The sequence below is a fragment of the Ceratotherium simum genome, chromosome 16, assembly GCF_057802395.1.
Source record: "Ceratotherium simum simum isolate JZ-2026a chromosome 16, ASM5780239v1, whole genome shotgun sequence".
Taxonomy (NCBI): Eukaryota; Metazoa; Chordata; class Mammalia; order Perissodactyla; family Rhinocerotidae; genus Ceratotherium; species Ceratotherium simum.
The window spans coordinates 57161615-57178280 of NC_141915.1; the positions used below are offsets into that span (position 1 = coordinate 57161615).

Genomic DNA, 16666 nt, shown 5'->3' on the forward strand with positions numbered 1-16666 from the left:
GTCAATCTCCAAGTATTCATGCCAGAGTTACTTAGAAGCCTGAACACATCCTCAAGACTAGAAGCACCATCTCTGAATTTACTCCCGGCATGTAACACAAGCCACCCACCTAACCTGCAGGTTTGACCTGCAGGTCAAACAAATGGGGACGCTAACCATCAAAGTCACTTACAGAGGGAGAGCTTCTGACTTATAGATCATGTGGTGGGAAAGAAGGGGACAAATCGGTTAGAACCTGGCCCTATTTATAATTTAAGTTCTACGATAAGAACACATTGAACACCGTTCCCACTATGTTCATAAACAAAAAACCCCATGCGTCAGCCCTCCCCCAAAATACACCACACAAATATCCCTGGAATTGAGCAGCCTCTCTGATGGTGGAGAAAGGTACTAGGCAGTGGTGAGTGGTGCTGAACACAGTGGCTGGGCTGCTGCCACTGAACGCGTGTTGGACAAGTAGGTGACACACAGGAAGGCAGCACACTCACAGTACTTCTCACACGTAACTGTATCACACCCAAATCAAAGTCCACTCACCACTCTCCACGTCTCTGCTTGTGGACAGCCGGCTCTGTGGACAGTGGAAGTTCCTCACCAACATCAGGGAAGTAACAGATGCAACAAGACATTCAAAGGATCCCAACCCTCAGCCTCAGGGTCGACCAGCTTGGTTTTAAAGGAGACCTTCTCAGCCAATATCACATCAGCCTTCAGTGTTTCACTGAGCTTGCCAAGTGTTTAAACTTCTTGAGAATCTATTCTTAGTGAGCAGTAAAAACAGCATTTGACTGAAGACAGAAGCTTAGACCAGAGAAGGATTATCCAAATTCAGAGAAGACAAAGGAGAAGGTAGGAGCAGAAGTCGTGAAAACTGAGTTGGGTGGCCGCCAACAGCTTACATGAGAGCCACCTCAGGGAGAGTCTCTTTATCTGCTCAGGGGTGAGCACGGCCTCCACAGGTGTCCCTAATCCTGCCAAGGAAAGTACAACTGCCTGTAATCAGCATGTAGATGGCACAGCTGGGTGCAAAGCTGGAAGGAAATGTTAAAAGCAGAACCCCCAGGATCCCCATGTTGAAGTAATGGCAGAGCTTCCTCTAAAAATTTTTCTTACAATTACAAAGTCACATCTCAGGTGCAGATGTAAGTCCACAATAATAGAAACAACTTAAAAAGGCAAGAAAAGAAATCTAAGTATGGCTGCGAAAAGGACAACTGGGGTTGAGAAATGCACATTCTAGTCTGATAAATTCACTTGATAAGACATCTGAATTTCCCCATGGAATTCCAGCCAGACCACAGAGAATGAGGAAAAGAAGGCAGAAGGGAATGTGGGTCCTCAACTTTCATAACACATTTAAGAAAACACTCAGCTGCTCAGAGACACAAAGAACATAACAGGAACGTCACTTGCGGTAGTCAAGGACTTCAGACACTGAGAACCCTACAAGCTTCAGTATTTTACTATCTTCCCGAAATCTCACCTCTTGATGCTACCAACGGAGACACTTCAACTAGCACACCAAAAAGAGGGCTCTAGGATTTAAAGATCTGGGACGCCTGCAGAGTCACCAGACTTCACTGTGAGTCTGTTACGTGCCCAGCACTAGGGCGGGTGCTTGCAAAGAGATTAGCTTATTGATTTTTATTTTACGTTTAACTTATTTAGATCCAATCTGGTTTCAAAAAACAAATAAAAAAAAAACAATGGAGACATGATTAAGGTTTTATAAAAATCTGAGTTCTTTGCAGCTGTCCTGCCTGGTGCTGGCACTCAAAGCAGCAATGGCAGACTGGGACAAAAAGCAGGAGGCCACATCTCAGGCTCTGCAGGAGATACCAGGGAACTTCTCTAGTATTTTCCCCCTTTACTGCTGTAACTATTACTTCCTCGTTGAAGGGACACATCAGTGGAGTTGCTACTTTCCCCCAAGACCACAACAAGAAGAGTACCAAGGGGATGTTCTGGTATTCTCAAAGGAAAACAATTTCAAAGATATAAAATGGATTTAATTTTTATTAAATAATGTAAAGGGTTTCCTTGGCACCATCCACATAGATTCTTGCCTTTATGCATAAAACAAGCCACGTTAATTTGCATCGGTAGCAAAGAAAAAAGCTACTGTAGCAAATGCTGAGTGAATGGCCTCATACTCCATGAATGGCCTCATTCCCTGGCTCTCGACGGCCCTCCCTTGTCTGCAGATCTGACAGGCTGCCCTCCCCGGGCCCTGCTGCTTGCTGCAGGCATGTCCTTCTACACAGACAACAGCATGCTTGGTCACCTGGAGGAGCTGCGCTCTTTGCTCACACAGTCATCCTGGGAGGTGGTGTCCCCATTTCCCACCATGCTGCATGTCCTCCTCTTCTTCCTGCGGTGCATCATTCCGTCACCTTCAGAGCCAGACTCACACTGGATACGGGCAGAGAAAAACAGGAATTCAACTGGATGTAACCCGTTTCTTCGTTAAACACATCTCACGAGACAGCACAAATATTTCCCAGAAGCAAAGCAGCCATTTATGACAGCTCCATAATACAGTGTGAATATCCATCTCCTCAGATGTTTCTGGCCCTCAAAGAATTGCAGTCTTCCCTCAGATGCCAAGTGTCCCTCCAGTGTTCTCCAATGGATGGGTTATTTGTTTGAGACCAAGATACCCACTTGAGACTGAGAATATTTTACAGTTAGCGCTCTGAGACTGCATTGTGGAATTTCACTGTACTAACACAGAGCCTGACGATGGAAAGTAAGCACAGCACTTAACATTCATAAAATGCCCCCTGTATACCCCCACAAGAAAAGACTAAATCAGTAGATTATGCAAAATGAAGAGACAGAAATTTCATCTGCTAAGGGCACAGGACCTTACCCAATATTGTGTTAGCTTTTAGCAAGTCACTGAATTTGCTGAGTTTCTAGGCTTACAATTTACCATCCACAGAGAAGATTCTTTTTTTTTTTTTTTTTTACTTTTGAGGAAGATTGGCCCTGAGCTAACATTCATTGCCAATCTTCCTCTTTTTGCTGAGGAAGATTAACCGTGAGCTAACATCTGTGCCCATCTTCCTCTATTTTGTATGTGGGATGCCTGTCACAGCATGGTTTGATGATCGGTGTGTAGGTCTGCATGGGGATCTGAACCTGCGGACTCCGGGCCGCCAAAACGGAGCGTGCGAATTTAACCACTATGCCACTGGGTCGGCCCCTCCATGGGGAAAATTCTTAACATGGGCTTTGAGGTCAGAATGCTTGGAGCCTGAATCCCGACACTGCTGTTTGCCAGCTGTGTGATCCTGGGCCATGTAGTTGATGAAATCCCCAAATACTCCTTTTACCCTTTGAGGTTATTGTAATGATTCGCAGGCACATCTAAAGCTACAAAACGGGCAAAGTTCACTACACAGCAGGAATGGTGGCAATTATTCTCGGAAGAAAGTGAAAAACGTTCACATCTTTCTCCCTCCTGGAAAGGCGGAGGGAGAGTAACACCTGGTTTTTACGGGGTGACTTGCCCTGGAGGCCTGGTGAGTGAGCAAGGCCTCACCTCTGAGTCCGAGTCAGATGAGCTGGAACTGGAGGAGCTGGAAGAATCACTAGAGCTGTCCGAGGCGATTCCTGTGGATTCCTGAAGGTCCACGGAGTCAGCCAGGACCGCCAACTCGGGGTGCTCTTGCTTCAAGATCCTGAGAGACAAGAAACGCTGTTCTCAGTGCTGGGAGAGGCAACGACACCCACACACAATAACCCAGACTCAAAGCTGAGCCCTGTCTCTCTTAGAAGTGCCTGGGAATGCCAGGTGCCTCGTTCAGAATGGGTGCTGGACGCTGGTGAGGACACACGAATCCACAGGCTGGGAACAAAAGCCCTAACATGCTGCTCAGGCTTTTCTGAAAGGAAAACTAGCTACACGAAATTTATTACCACCTGTGCAATGAGCCAGCCGTGCTGCCTACACGCAAGGTACGTTTCCTTGAGTTGGTCTTAGTTTTATCCCCTTGGGAGAAACAGTCTCTCTTGTTTTTTTCCTGAACTCTTCCTAGCTGATTTTTTGGGAACCTTTCCTTTCCACAGCACAGCACTTCACAATTGGAGTTGGGCTTGGTTAAATTCTACTTGTAAGCAGAAACATCTAGGTTTGTAACAAATAAGAAGCGTCAAGTAACAGAGAGGGTCCCCCCTCACTCGAAGATAAAACTGCACTGGACTTTCAGAGGCAGCAGCCCTCCCCTTAGGAACCTAACCTGGCATCCACTGTAACCAAGGACAAAGACCTGCTGTATGGCAAGGCCTTCAGAATCCAAATCGCAGCACGCAGCAGCCTACGGGATGGAGTAAGTGGGCCTCAGATGCCCAAGAGTCCGGGGAGAACAAAGCCACCACCCTTGCTGGCCCTCTCAGCAGGGAGGCTGAGCACTGAACAAGCCAGAATCCCTCTCTTACCCCGAGAGCTGGTCCCTCCAGGTCAGGGTTGGGACACAGTGGCACGGGGTGGCTGGGGGTGGCTTGCACTGCCGCTGCCCGTGCTGTATCTGTTCTGTGGATAAACAGAGGAGCTAAGTCTCCAGGGCAGTCACCTCACTCACAAGAACTGAAGGTAATAAGTTCAAATGGGAATAATGCTTCTGGGTAAGGAAAAGAAAGAACCAAAATAAAACCCAAGCAAAATGGCTTCCTTTGCTAGTGCTAGCTTTGGGGAAAAAAACAAAAACAAAATACAAAAAAAACAGAAAACGAGAAACAATCCCAATTATGACCATGTTGTGACTGACTGATTTTGATCCACATGCAGAGTCTTAGCCTGTCACCTCGAGGCTGCCAAGCATCCTGAGAACTAGCCCTGACCTTGGACGCACTCTCCTCTACCTATGGGGCTTTGCAGCCCCAGCTTGTCCCAGGCCTGTCTAAAGTCAGCACACGTTATTGTAGCAGTGGACTCTTTCCACTTTATCTCTGGGGTAGAAACTGGAACAAAGCAAAAATAAGAAAAAAAAGTCTCTCACCTATACCATTTCCTTGATAACTTTGGCCTCCCTCTTACCGTCTTGTGCCATACAACAGGGAAGTTGGTGCTGCTGGCAAAATTCTGGGTGATGGCAATGGTGGTATCAAGATTGAGCACAACGTGCCACCAGCCTCCTGAAATCCAACAAATAAACAGTTAAACGAGGTTTGGTTCTATACACAATGGCTGTATAACATAAACTTCAAATTACATAACACATAACATAAACTTCAAAAACAGGGGAATCCTATCCCCAAGGGAGAGCCTCAGAGACACAGGACCCACAGTGGTAAATGCTTCTCCTGATCAGGAATCACAAACGACTTTTTTGTGTAGTTTTCTTGGAGCACAGCCATGTCTGTTCGTTTACAGACCGTCTGTAGCTGCTTTCCTGCTACACGGGCAGAGCTGAGCAGTTGCGACAGACTGTCTGGCCTGCAGTGCCTAAAATATTTACTCTTTGGCCCTTTACAGAAAAGTGTGTCGACCCCTGTTAATCCAAAGCTGTGACCAAAACTGTAAAGGTAGCAAATTCTTCAGTTTCTAGGAGGAGGAATCCTATCTTAAATATCCTCACTCCCAACACTTAGCATAACAAAACAGAGTGTACTTTCCAGGTGTCGGATTTCCTGCCTCTTGGCTCAAAGTCCCTATTTCCTGACTCAACTCACCCAGTGCTACACTATATCAAACCCATTGACAGACTTCCACAAGTCACTGCACATACACAGACACCAGGTAACTGGGGGGATAAAGATAAGTAGGATCTTTACAGACAGAAAGTTTATCAATAGTCAGTACACATTTAGGTTACAAGAAACATGGAGAGCATGTCCCTAAGCACTTGACAACATGGCAACCTATCACTGTCAGAGGTGGGCACTGGTCAGTTCACTTAGAGTCAGCACCCAGAGATTTCTCTGACTTTCTCTCTATATAGTTCTGCTCCAAAACGACTAATTACTGAAATCAAAGAATGTACTTTCTTTCAGCTCATCTATACCTGGTACAAAGACAGTCTCTCCTGGTTTTTGTAAGATTTCCAGGGGTTTGAATTCGGGGGGCCAGGTTGGAAGCTGTGTCCGGGGATAAATAATATTAAACCAGGTAATAGCTTCATCCTGCTGGTTCCCTCCTTCTTCACGGGTCACCTTGATGAGTTCCCTGGGCGTGCTGGTAGGGAACAGGCACCAGCGCTTGTGGCCCTGAACTAAGGCATTCCAGGCACTGGTTCCCAGAGGGTCGATGTGAATTCCAGTTCCAGAGCGTGGTGGGCCCATCACAAACCACCTAAAGGATGGAAACATCCAAGATGTGAAGGGTAATTTAACTGTATACACACACACACACACACACACACAACACAAAATAAGTTTCTAGTTTTATACACTATATTATGTTATTTTTATTTCAGAGACTACACAAATTCTGTTACATAGAAACGCTGAGTGAATTGTGCATTGAGTGATCCCTAACAGAAAAAAGAAAAATCCCTGACATGGCTTACTTATGACCTTTATTAAAACTTCCCATATAGATCAGTGGTTCAACTTTGGTTGCACGTCTGAATCACCTGGGGAGCTCTCAGAAATCCTGATGCCCAGACTAATTAAATCAGAGTCTCTGGCAGGAGGAGCCAGGCAGGCACCAGCTGCCTTCTAAGTAAGTTCCATGTGCAGGGGCAGGAGAACCACTCACTGGTCTGAAAACAGGTTAGCTGGCTGAGCCCGGCTGACACATGCTGTTGTAGAGATTGCAATCGCTTCACTGCCAGGTACTTTACCTGTAAGGGGGCCTGCGCTTCTCTCCTGCATACTGGAAAAGGTCATCAGTGAAAAACTTGGGCACCTTGTAGTCTTCCAAAAGTTTCCTCCTTTTCGGGTGTTCACCGTAGCTGCTGTCAAAGATGTAGAGGGGGCTGTCATCTCGAGTGCTCTCCATGTACTCGATGTAGTATTTCATCTTCATTTTCACGGAGTACCCGTCATTATCCTCACCACACTTGAACTTCTGGTTCCGGTATTTCCTTTTGAGGCGCTCCAAAGTCCATTTCTCCTGCGCAGACCAGCCTTCTTGGGCATTCAGCAGAACCACGGGCTTGTAAGGTCTTTCATATCGCTCGACAAATTCTTCCACCGACAGCTGTAACGCGTCTGCCCTTTCCACATTATCCTGAGGAAATCAGAATAAAAGACCTACCCAGTTAAAAAAAAAAAAAGTCTAGAGACACATAAGGGTGTCCCCCACTGCCAATTAGCAATTACATACCGAAGGAGCCAGATACTTGGAGGGGTGGGGGGTGGTCCTGCGTGCGTGCGGGCACGTCGCACTCAACGCCACCCCGCCAGGGGAGGGGAGCTCCGCATCTCCCACTTGTGGGTCCCCGACGGTCCCACTGCCCAAAGGGGTCAAAGGGCGACAGGCCTTCTCGTGGAGAGCGCCGAAGGCACGAGCCTCCAGTTGCCCAGGAAGAAGGAGTCCCGCCCTGGAATCCCTGCCCCCTTGACCCCGACCTCCGCGGGGTGCGGGTGAGCCCATCGGAACTCTGGAGGGCCGCGCTAAGCGCGGGCGGAGCGGGTGGCCCCGGCCCCGGGAGAGGTGCGCAGCGCCTGGAGACGCCCGTGCCTGGCCCGGCCCGCGATGCCCGGCCCCCGCCCTCGATCTCCCCGCGCGATGCCCGGCCCCTGCCCGCTCACCCCCACGGCCGCCGGGTTCAGCGAGAAGCTCTCGTAGTAGTTGTGCCGGGTCCAGTCCAGCGAGTCCTTCAGCTCTGGCCGCGCGCTCCGCTTAGCCTCGCGGATGCGCTTCTTGCTCTTGTGGTTCATCCTGCGGGGTCACCAGGTGGTTCCGCGACCACCTCGGCGCAGCTCGCTTCCTGCCACCAACGCGCCCCGCTCCCCGGCCCGGGCGGCGGCGGCACCCAAACGCCTTTCGCTCCGGCCCGGCGCCTTTAAAGTCGCCTTCCAGAAAATTCACTCCCCAGCCACCTCCCGGGCCTCGGGTTGGGCATGCGGCTGCCGTCTTCCCCGCCCCCCGGCCTCTCGCGGTAAGCCATTGGCCTCGGCGCCTCCGGGGCCCGCCCTCACACACGCCAGGCCTCCGCCATGTTGGGAAGGTCGGGCCAGCCCAGGCTCCGCCCACCGAGGCCCCGCCTCGCCCGTGCACGCTTCCGGTGGCGCGCCACTTCCGGCAACGCGCCTCCTCTCGGGCCCCGCTTCCGAGCGCGCTGTTCTCGGTGTCTCATTTGCTTGCCTTCGGGTCGTTTTTTTGCTGGGCAGCTATCTCGTCGCTGGAGGGGTGCTTTCTACCTTCTTGCCATCGGGTTGTAGCTACCTGACGGGGCCCACGGAGGGTCACGTGGTGCTGGGGAGGCGGCCCCGGCCGGTCCGGGGGGTCCACGCGTGCACACCCTGGCAGCGCGGCGCCCTCCGCTGCTCCCGGACCGCCCCGGGGCCAGCGACTGCCCTCCGGGCGAGCGTGGCCTCCGAGGACATGTGGTCCGGGCCCAGCGCTTTCGGTTCTCGGAGGAGCCGGGCCCGGGAGCCGAGGGGGCCGTGCTGGAGGTCCACGTCCCGCAGGTGCGTGCAGCGGCATCCGCCGGGCGCCGCCTCCGGTCTTGGTGGTGGCGCCTCAAGCAGGAGCGGTTCTCCGACGACCTGGGGGTTAGGAATGGGGATGGGAGGTAGTCCGCGGCTTCCCGCTTTAGAATGCACCACAGAGCGAAAAGGTTTGGTATAAAGCCCTTTGGCACATTAAATGTCTTTCATTAAGAAACTTGGGGACCCTGCCAGGAAGGAGGAGGCCTCTCTACATCGACTATTTCCTGCCAGACAAGTGGCATTCTTGATACCTAATATTTTCTTTGATCTTGTTGAAGAGGGTCTTAATTCACCTTTATCTGGGACCAGAGGTTCCAACTCTCACTGCTCAAATAAAGTTTCTGGGGTTGGCACTCACTTCTTCCTTTCAGCTCATGGCTGCCCCTAAACTCTCAATAATAATTATACTTTATATACGTCCAGTTTTTCCAAGTACTTTCACGTTGTAGTGTTTCATTCGATTTTAACAGCAGCTTGTGGGGTAGGCATTAGTAATAACACTTTAAAGATGAGAAACAGCTTAGGAGAAGTTAAAGGCTGGAGTGGAAACCATTTCTGATAGTTTCTAGACGCCTTCACGTTGAAATACCCGTTTGGAGTTCTTCCGAAATTTAGGGGGTGAAGATATACCCTGTGAGAACAGAGGCCCCTTTTCTTTATACCCAAATCTGCTGACCCACTCCTCTAATCGGAAACCCTTCATTGTACTCCTGGGTAAAATCCACCAGGGCAGACATTTTTGTCTCTTAATGGCGCTTGTACCCCCTACACTTAGAGAACCACTGTTCTGAGAATATATATTTTAGTCACTGATTTTTTTTTTTAAATATATATATATATATATTTTTTTGTGAGGAAGATTGGCACTGAGCTAACATCTGTTGCCTATCTTCCTCTTTTTGCTTGAGGAAGATTAGCCCTGAGCTAACATCTGTGCCCATCTTTCTCTGTTTTGTATGTGGGATGCCTCGACAGCATGGTGTGATGAGCCATGCATCCGTTGGAGCCCGGGATTTGAACCTGTGAACCCCAAGCCGCCAAAGCGGTGCGCGCGAACTTAACCACCATGCCACCAGGCCATAGGCACTGATATTTTTGAGTGGATTGAATGATTAAGTTCACAACTTCAGTTCCTTCATCTCTGATATTTTTACCTCTTCAGCCCCCTTCCTACCACCCCACTAGGGGCACCCTTTGCTCTAGAAAACAGGAAGACTTGCAGTTTTGCAGTTGAATAATTGCTAAATGAATGCTTATTTTGTGCCTGGCACTGTACTAAGTAGTTTGCATCGAATCTTCCTAATCACCTTATGAGACAGTATTTTGCAGTTGAGGAACTGAAGCACAGACAGGTTAAATAACTTGAGTGAGGTCACACAGCTAGTAAATTACAGATCTGGAGTTTGAACTCAGGCTCATTCCAGAGGTGTGAGCTATGTTATCTTGCCTCCCTAAATACCATGCTCTCACAATTCTATGCTTTTCCAAAGGTTTTGTAAGCTACCTGCCTCCCTAACTCGGAGTTCAGCTCCACTCAAACCTCTTCTAGGATGTCTTCCTAGGACCACATGGTTTCTCATTAGCATACCAAGTTATGCCTGTGCTTAAAACCCTCCAGTATCTTACCACATTTAGAAAAAAAGCTAAACTTCCTGTGGTCTACAAGACCTCACGGGTCCCTGCCACTAGCCCCCAAGCCTGTGCTGCCAGTATTTTCTGTGGTCCAGCCAGAGGCCTTTCAGTTCCTGCTTCAGGGCCTTTGCCTGAATTACCCGCTCTCCCTATCTAGAGCAGCCACCTTTTGGTCACTGAACCCTTCCATCCCCCTCCCCCATTACTCTCCCATCACCCTGTTTTATTGTTTGTGGCATTATCACCAACCAAAAATATCTTTATTTGCTTACTTGTTGCCTGTCTCTTCCCAGTTGGTTATATAAATGCTCCATGAGAGTTACATCCTCAGCCTAGAATAGACACTAAGCCACTCAGTCCCTGGATAAATGCTTGTTGAATGCATGAGTGTACGGAGTGCTTATCACATGGTATGGCAGTTTTATATCCCCACATATTTGTGAACTGGAGAGCAGGGAACTGTCATTTTTGTCATGGATGCAAGTGCCAGACATTCAGTAATTGTGGTATAAATATTCCAACTTCCAGCAGATGAGTTATTTATGGCATACAAAAAAATTCTTTTCAGGTCCTGCATCTCCAATATGGAATGTATGTTTGGCCCTGTGCTGTGGTCCTGGCCCAGTACCTGTGGTTTCACAGAAGATCTCTGCCAGGCAAGGCTGTCTTAGAGGTACAAGTGCCCTTGAGATTTCCAGAAATCCTGTGTTCAGATTTAAGTCTACATGCTTATTATTAGCTTTTGTTAAATATTTTAAAATCAGGGGTGTTGTGGCCAGCCTGTAAGACATGTGACCTAAGAATGCTTTTTACACTTTTCAAGTGTTGAAAAAATATGTGGAGACCGTATGTGGCCCACCAAGACTAAAATGTTTACTATCTGGCCCTTTAGTTTGCTGACCCCTATTCTAAGTGAAGCCTGTTGACTAGTTAGTAATGGAATCTTGGCCTGGAAGCACTTATTAAGGCTGTCTTTCCAGGTTGTCCCAACAGGCTCATCCAGGCTCTGCTGTAACACCTGCAGTGTTTCTCAAAATAGCCCTTCCCATTTTTGGAAATCTTGAGATTAGTTTTAAAATGTATCTCATGCTTTTTCTCATCACTCCACCTGACTTGAGAGTGCTGAAGGCTTGGAGAAATAAACTTTTGTTGTTTGTAGAAATGTACTATGCTTAAACCCAAAGGCTGGAGACAAATCAGAAGCTTAAGAACACCTCTTGGTTTTCACAAAAACATGTAACTGAAATGAAGGGTAGAGAAGGCATCTGGCATACTTCTGGCCCAAAATAGTGGTAATTGTTAGGCATTCATAAAAGATCAAGAATCTCTATGCCCATTCTCAAACTGAAAAATGGGAAGCTTGTGTTTCAATCAATATAAATGTTAACACTTATGAAGGCATTCCTTGGTATATTCCTTAGTATGTTTAAGTGTTTGTCACTTTTTTCAAGACTCACCTGGGAAATCCCCTTTAGTAGAAAGCCATGTTGCAGACCTGTCAGGCTTTATCCAAATAAAAGCAATTAAAATTGGTAGTAACTGAATGGCTGGCTGTGCATGCTCAAGCCACCCAGAGATTCTTGAGACCTGGTGTCCTATTTGATTAGGAGCTCCTTAACTTATAGACCAAAGAGAACTAGAAATGACAGACCAAGTGTCCCCAAACTACTTCCCTGGGCATCTTAAGCAATGAAACTGCCTGAGACACAGTTTGGAAGCAATTATTTGTCAGTTGCAGAATACAGGGCCCTGTTTGGGAATATAACTGCCCTTTGCCCCAATTAGAGGAATCAAGGAAATAACTTCTGTCCTAACAAATTCAAAGCCTAAGCTTCATATAGTAAAGCAATGTTTATAATCATGGCATGTTTTATAGACATGACAAGCCCAAAAACATAAACACATTGATCCTATACTTAAAGATCAATGCAGGAATGAAATGGGGAACTATCTGCCAAGACCCCAAATTCTTTGCAGTTCTAAGCACAATTTTCAAATGCCATTTTTAAACTTGTGTTATTAGATAGGAGCTGGAGTGAGCCTTCCAGGAATTACAGCTGCAAAATGTGGTGCCGAAGTAACATTGTCAGACAGTTCAGAGCTGCCTCACTGTCTAGAAGTCTGTCGGCAAAGCTGCCAAATGAATAACCTGCCACAGGTGCACATTGTAGGACTAACATGGGGTCACATGTCGCAGGATCTTCTGGCTCTACCACCACAAGATATTATTCTTGCATCTGATGTGTTCTTTGAACCAGAAGGTAAAACTTTTTTGCTCTTCAATAGTAAATTTGGCCAGAGATGCAGTGTTAAGTAGAAGTCTATTAAGAATTCCTTTCTTTCCAGACTTTGAAGACATTTTAACTACAGTATACTTTTTGATGCAAAAGAACCCCAAGGTCCAGTTATGGTCTACTTACCAGGTAAGAAGGTAAGCCTGAATAATCCTGGTTTACTCTCAATTTTATTAAAATTTAAGCCTTACTACTCATGCAATGCCTAGCGTAAGGATAAAATGAAAATGGATCTGAAACAAAACAGGAAAAGCATGACTTTTAAAAACAATTTATTTTCGTCAGTGCTGACTGGTCACTTGAAGCTTTGCTCTACAAGTGGGATATGAAATGTGTCCACATTCCTCTGGAGTCTTTTGATGCAGACAAGGAAGATATAGCAGAATCTACCCTTCCAGGAAGACATACTGTTGAAATGCTGGTCATCTCCTTTGCAAAGGACAGTGTCTGAATTACACCTACAAGCTGTTTTGGGACAAGGTCAATACTGATTAGCAACCTGGTATGCCAACTACGACTCAAACCACTTTAGCTTCTTGAGTACAAGCAGTACCATCTGAAGATGGTCAGATCTGCTGGCCTGAGATTATGGTGGGTCATCTAGACAACACTCATGGGTTATGTAGCCATGAAAACAAAAATTAAAACATCTATAAGAAAAAGGACTTGGATTGTTCCTAAGTCATCAAAATAGGGCGTAAGTTAGGTTGTGAGAGAAGGGGGTACCCACAACCTCGACAAAGTGCTACCTTAGAGCACTGCTTTTAGGGATAGTGGGTGCTGAACTGGCATTTCTACTTTTTAACTTAGGAAAAAAGGTCAGTTACTAGACGTTTAACTTTCATACTATACACTCAGTAACATTAACAAGATAATTACACAGGTCTTTTGAATAAAGGGGGGAAAAAAAAGACCAAGACATATTCTGAGAAAAGCTAACACCAAGAAAACGTTTTAATTAAACTACAGCAACAATGGTCATAATACAGAATATTCAATAATGAGCAAAAAGATACACCATGTTATAAAGTACTTACAAAGTTACAAACCATTTGCTTCCTTAACATTTTCCATATTTTAAGTTCATACATGAAGATGATCAGATTTACCATTTTTAGGGGAGAGAAAAAAAAAAAGGTGCATTTATCATCAGCTAGATGTGCTCACTGTATGCTCCGTTATTTATATGCAAGGCCCGGGTGACTGGAAGTGCAGTTGTCAGGCATTTTAATAAACTGGACAGCCATTTGTTTCTGCACGACAAGGCATCTTTACACAGGAGCAATCAGGAGAAAACAGGAAACAGCCAAGCACTCTGCACTGCAACACGCCACCTTAACAGCTAACCAGCATTACTCAACTGCTACACAACTGCGCCTAGTGCACAAAAATACATAAGAGAAGAGATTAGAATTGTGTTTGGTAAACAATCCTTGCAAAAAAAAAATCAAGTCTTTTCACCTGAAAAGTCTTTATACAAATTTGGGTTCAGATTACCATTTAGATCTGAAAGTAAATAACATATACAAACAAATTTACACCAACTTTTGAAGGTTTTTAATTTTAATGAATGAAGGCAATGTTGAGTCAATCTCTTGACAGCTTTAGGCTGTGCGTAATGGCTGCACACGTTTCCTTAAAAGTCAGGAGGCCACAAATTAGGTTACCAATCTGTTTAATTTCAAACAAAAAAAGTCAGCACTATATAAACAAAAAGGAAATTTTACCTCAAATATCCAAGCCAATAATGAAATCTGAAGTCGTTCACCTCACTAAATTACAAGAAATTTGAATAACAGCAACAAAATGGCACATAAAATGAAGTTTGCCACCTGAGGCAAAGCTTTAAAACAAGTAAAAAGTTAGACAAAATGTTACAAAATAACCTTTTCAATAGCCAGTTGCTTGCTCCAAGGGCTCTTCAATGGACTGAGTGTGTGGGTCCTTTTCCCCCAAGTCCTCTGTTATGTTGCTCGTGGACACATCTAGGTTTGAAAAGAAATAAGTTCAGTTTACCTTCCATTACTATGAAGTTACTGAAAGTGCACATGGTTTCAATTTCAGGCATGTACTTACTAAGGCTCTGGTGAAACAAGTAGCTTACAGAAGGTTCCACCCAGCCATTATCACAGTTTTTTAAAGGCCCAATTAGAAAATTTTCACAATGGCTACCATCAGCATTTGCAAATTTGTGTTTATGTATTCTTGGCTAAATAACCAAGGTGAAAAATGGTAAGGGGGAGAAAAAAAGAAAAAAAAAAAAAAGGGAGGGCTGCATCCAAACAAAAACTTCAATTACAATCAGAAAATTAGTCTATGTTTTTAAGATAAACTTTTAGTTTTCAAATGAAACATTTGGCAATTGAGAACAATGCTTTAATATCTGAGCTACTGAGGGCCCTTTCCTTTTAAAAAATAGGACCAAACGATTTGAGAGTTAAAGACACACTATCCTTTCCCCACCCAGTGCAATACCTGTAAACTTTTTTGGGGTTCCAAAAGTTCATTGCTGCTTTTTGCAATTCGTTTGCCACATCCGTTAGAATATGAAGTCCCAGTCAGTACAACAATAGTTGAACTGATCGCTTTCTCTAAGAGGATAGTGCATCTTTAACATTTAAAGACAAACCTGCTCCAATACACGCCCACAGAAACTGGTCCCTGGAGGATCAGCCAAATCAGTTAAAATCTGCAATACTGGCCAATATTCTTTTATCAAACAGGAGACCGCAGCTTTAAAGGGGAAAATGCAGACGTTGGATAAAAACAGCAAGAAATAGTCATTTTCATTCATAGGTCTCAAACAGTTTACGCAACAGCCATTATTATCTAAGCTTTACACACATCCTCTCTGCAGACCCCTCTTCAGTATCACTCCCAAAGCCGAGTTAGCTCAGAACAGCACTCCTAACGTCAGGAGTCACTGTTTTATTAATACGGATCAAAACGCTACTCCAAACCCCACTGCTGCGTTCGGGTCGTGTCTCGGACGCTCAGACATTACCATTTGCTTAAGAGGACACCGCTCCTTCCTCTTCCGGAGACTTGGGGGGACTCTTGGATCGCGACCTGGACTTGGACTCCCTCTTGGACACGGGGGGCGGGCTCCTCGACCGGGACCGGGACCTGGAGCGCGAGCGCGATCGGGAGACCGACGACGACTTGGACTTGGACCTGCGCGCCGACCTGGACTTGGACGTCGACCGCGACCTCGACCGGGTGCGGGACCGGGACTTGGAGCGGCTGTAGCGAGACCGGCTCCGGGACCGGGAGCGGCTCCGACTCCGGGAGCGGCTGCGGCGACGCCGCCTCGGGCTGCGGGCGGGGCGGGCGGGCGTCAGTCCGGGCCGGCGGCCGCGCCCCGCCCCGCCCGCGTGCTCCCGCCGCCAGGCCGCCATTATCTCGCCGCCCGACGCCATTTCCCTGGTCGCGAGCGGGTCCCCGCCCGCCCGCCCAGGAGCCCTGCTCCCGCGGCCCTCGGCGCGCCAGCCCGGCCCCCCGTTTACCTGCGGCTCCGGCGTCCGTAGCCGCCGCCCCCGTACCTGCGGGGTGGCGGGCCGCGGCGGCTGTGGTGCGAGTCCGGGGGGCGGCCGTAGCGCGCCATCTGCACCCGCAGCTCGCGGCCGTCCAGCACGGCCCCGTCCATGGCGTCCATGGCGTCCTCGGCGTCGCGCTTGTCGTGGAAGCGGACGAAGGCGAAGCCGCGGGACTCCTTGGTGTAGCGATCCCGCGGGATGTACACGTCGCCGACGCGCCCGTACTTCTCGAAGACTCGCCTCAGGGTGTCGGGCGAGGTGCGGTAGGTCAGGTTGTCCACCTTGAGGGAGGTCATGCCCTCCACATCGGGAGGCGGGCGGCCGTAACTCATGGCCCTGGGGACGCGGCCCGAGGCCCGCGACTGCGCGCCGACGAACTAACGCCCTGGACGGGCCCGCGCGCGCGGCTGAGGCGGCGGCGGTTTCCTCAGACTAGCTCGGCTCGACGCCGTGCCTCCCCTTAGCAGTTGGCTTCCGCGTGGACACCTCTGGCAAAAGCCGAGCGGAGGACGCAGCAAAACACACAGCGCACTCCCCCACAGAAATAACTGGGCGGGCGGTCGGCCCCAGCGCTTATTTATATCCCTCCTCACAAAA

At 47.6% G+C, this 16666-nt stretch overlaps 3 protein-coding genes across 9 annotated transcripts; 1 reads left to right on the forward strand and 2 right to left on the reverse strand.

The window, feature by feature from the left end:
- Nucleotides 1-2001: 2001 nt before the first annotated feature.
- On the reverse strand, nucleotides 2002-7987 carry JMJD6 (jumonji domain containing 6, arginine demethylase and lysine hydroxylase). Of its 2 annotated transcripts, XM_014789307.2 has the most exons (6): nucleotides 7705-7974; nucleotides 6792-7180; nucleotides 6012-6298; nucleotides 5007-5142; nucleotides 3551-3689; nucleotides 2002-2415 (listed from the first exon to the last, which is right to left on the reverse strand). In XM_014789307.2, exons 1-6 carry the CDS (start codon nucleotides 7831-7833, stop codon nucleotides 2284-2286), a joined length of 1212 nt encoding a protein of 403 aa, XP_014644793.1. In that variant the 5' UTR covers nucleotides 7834-7974; the 3' UTR covers nucleotides 2002-2283. The 2 variants fall into 2 exon arrangements, with proteins under 2 accessions (XP_014644793.1, XP_014644788.2); XM_014789302.2 differs by lacking the exons at nucleotides 2002-2415; nucleotides 3551-3689 and adding an exon at nucleotides 3702-4540 and having other exon boundaries at nucleotides 7705-7987.
- A 353-nt stretch (nucleotides 7988-8340) lies between these two features.
- On the forward strand, nucleotides 8341-14405 carry METTL23 (methyltransferase 23, arginine). 3 transcript variants are annotated; one of them, XM_087441672.1, is made up of 5 exons: nucleotides 8440-8586; nucleotides 10808-10903; nucleotides 12334-12500; nucleotides 12586-12670; nucleotides 12819-14405. In XM_087441672.1, exons 1-5 carry the CDS (start codon nucleotides 8501-8503, stop codon nucleotides 12982-12984), a joined length of 600 nt encoding a protein of 199 aa, XP_087297798.1. In that variant the 5' UTR covers nucleotides 8440-8500; the 3' UTR covers nucleotides 12985-14405. The 3 variants fall into 3 exon arrangements, with proteins under 3 accessions (XP_014644798.2, XP_087297798.1, XP_004432863.2); XM_004432806.3 differs by having other exon boundaries at nucleotides 8499-8586; nucleotides 10808-10912; nucleotides 12263-12500; XM_014789312.2 differs by lacking the exon at nucleotides 10808-10903 and having other exon boundaries at nucleotides 8341-8586; nucleotides 12263-12500.
- On the reverse strand, nucleotides 13457-16625 carry SRSF2 (serine and arginine rich splicing factor 2). 4 transcript variants are annotated; one of them, XR_015554771.1, is made up of 4 exons: nucleotides 16040-16625; nucleotides 15538-15848; nucleotides 15163-15266; nucleotides 13457-14518 (listed from the first exon to the last, which is right to left on the reverse strand). XR_015554771.1 is itself a non-coding variant. In XM_087441671.1 (3 exons), the coding sequence occupies exons 1-2, from the start codon at nucleotides 16399-16401 to the stop codon at nucleotides 15545-15547; spliced, it is 630 nt and encodes a 209-aa protein (XP_087297797.1). In that variant the 5' UTR covers nucleotides 16402-16624; the 3' UTR covers nucleotides 13457-14518; nucleotides 15538-15544. The 4 variants fall into 4 exon arrangements, 2 of the variants coding, with proteins under 2 accessions (XP_087297797.1, XP_004432866.1); XR_015554770.1 differs by lacking the exon at nucleotides 15163-15266 and having other exon boundaries at nucleotides 13457-13910; nucleotides 14420-14518; nucleotides 16040-16624; XM_087441671.1 differs by lacking the exon at nucleotides 15163-15266 and having other exon boundaries at nucleotides 16076-16624.
- Between the last annotated feature and the right edge of the window lie 41 nt (nucleotides 16626-16666).

Excerpts from the sequence above, each read along its gene's own strand:
- JMJD6 (XM_014789307.2), bottom strand. The coding sequence starts at position 7,833 with ATGAACCACAAGAGCAAGAAGCGCATCCGCGAGGCTAAGCGGAGCGCG. Across the intron at positions 6,299-6,791 it reads AAGCGCAGGCCCCCTTACAG|GTGGTTTGTGATGGGCCCAC; the intron begins GTAAAGTACCTG and ends TCCATCCTTTAG. Across the intron at positions 3,690-5,006 it reads TTATCAAGGAAATGGTATAG|GATCTTGAAGCAAGAGCACC; the intron begins GTGAGAGACTTT and ends CTTGTCTCTCAG.
- METTL23 (XM_087441672.1), top strand. The coding sequence starts at position 8,501 with ATGTGGTCCGGGCCCAGCGCTTTCGGTTCTCGGAGGAGCCGGGCCCGG. Across the intron at positions 10,904-12,333 it reads GATCTCTGCCAGGCAAGGCT|TTCAGAGCTGCCTCACTGTC; the intron begins GTCTTAGAGGTA and ends ATTGTCAGACAG. Across the intron at positions 12,501-12,585 it reads TGTGTTCTTTGAACCAGAAG|ACTTTGAAGACATTTTAACT; the intron begins GTAAAACTTTTT and ends CTTTCTTTCCAG.
- SRSF2 (XM_004432809.3), bottom strand. The coding sequence starts at position 16,401 with ATGAGTTACGGCCGCCCGCCTCCCGATGTGGAGGGCATGACCTCCCTC. Across the intron at positions 15,849-16,039 it reads TACGGACGCCGGAGCCGCAG|CCCGAGGCGGCGTCGCCGCA; the intron begins GTAAACGGGGGG and ends CCCCGCCCGCAG.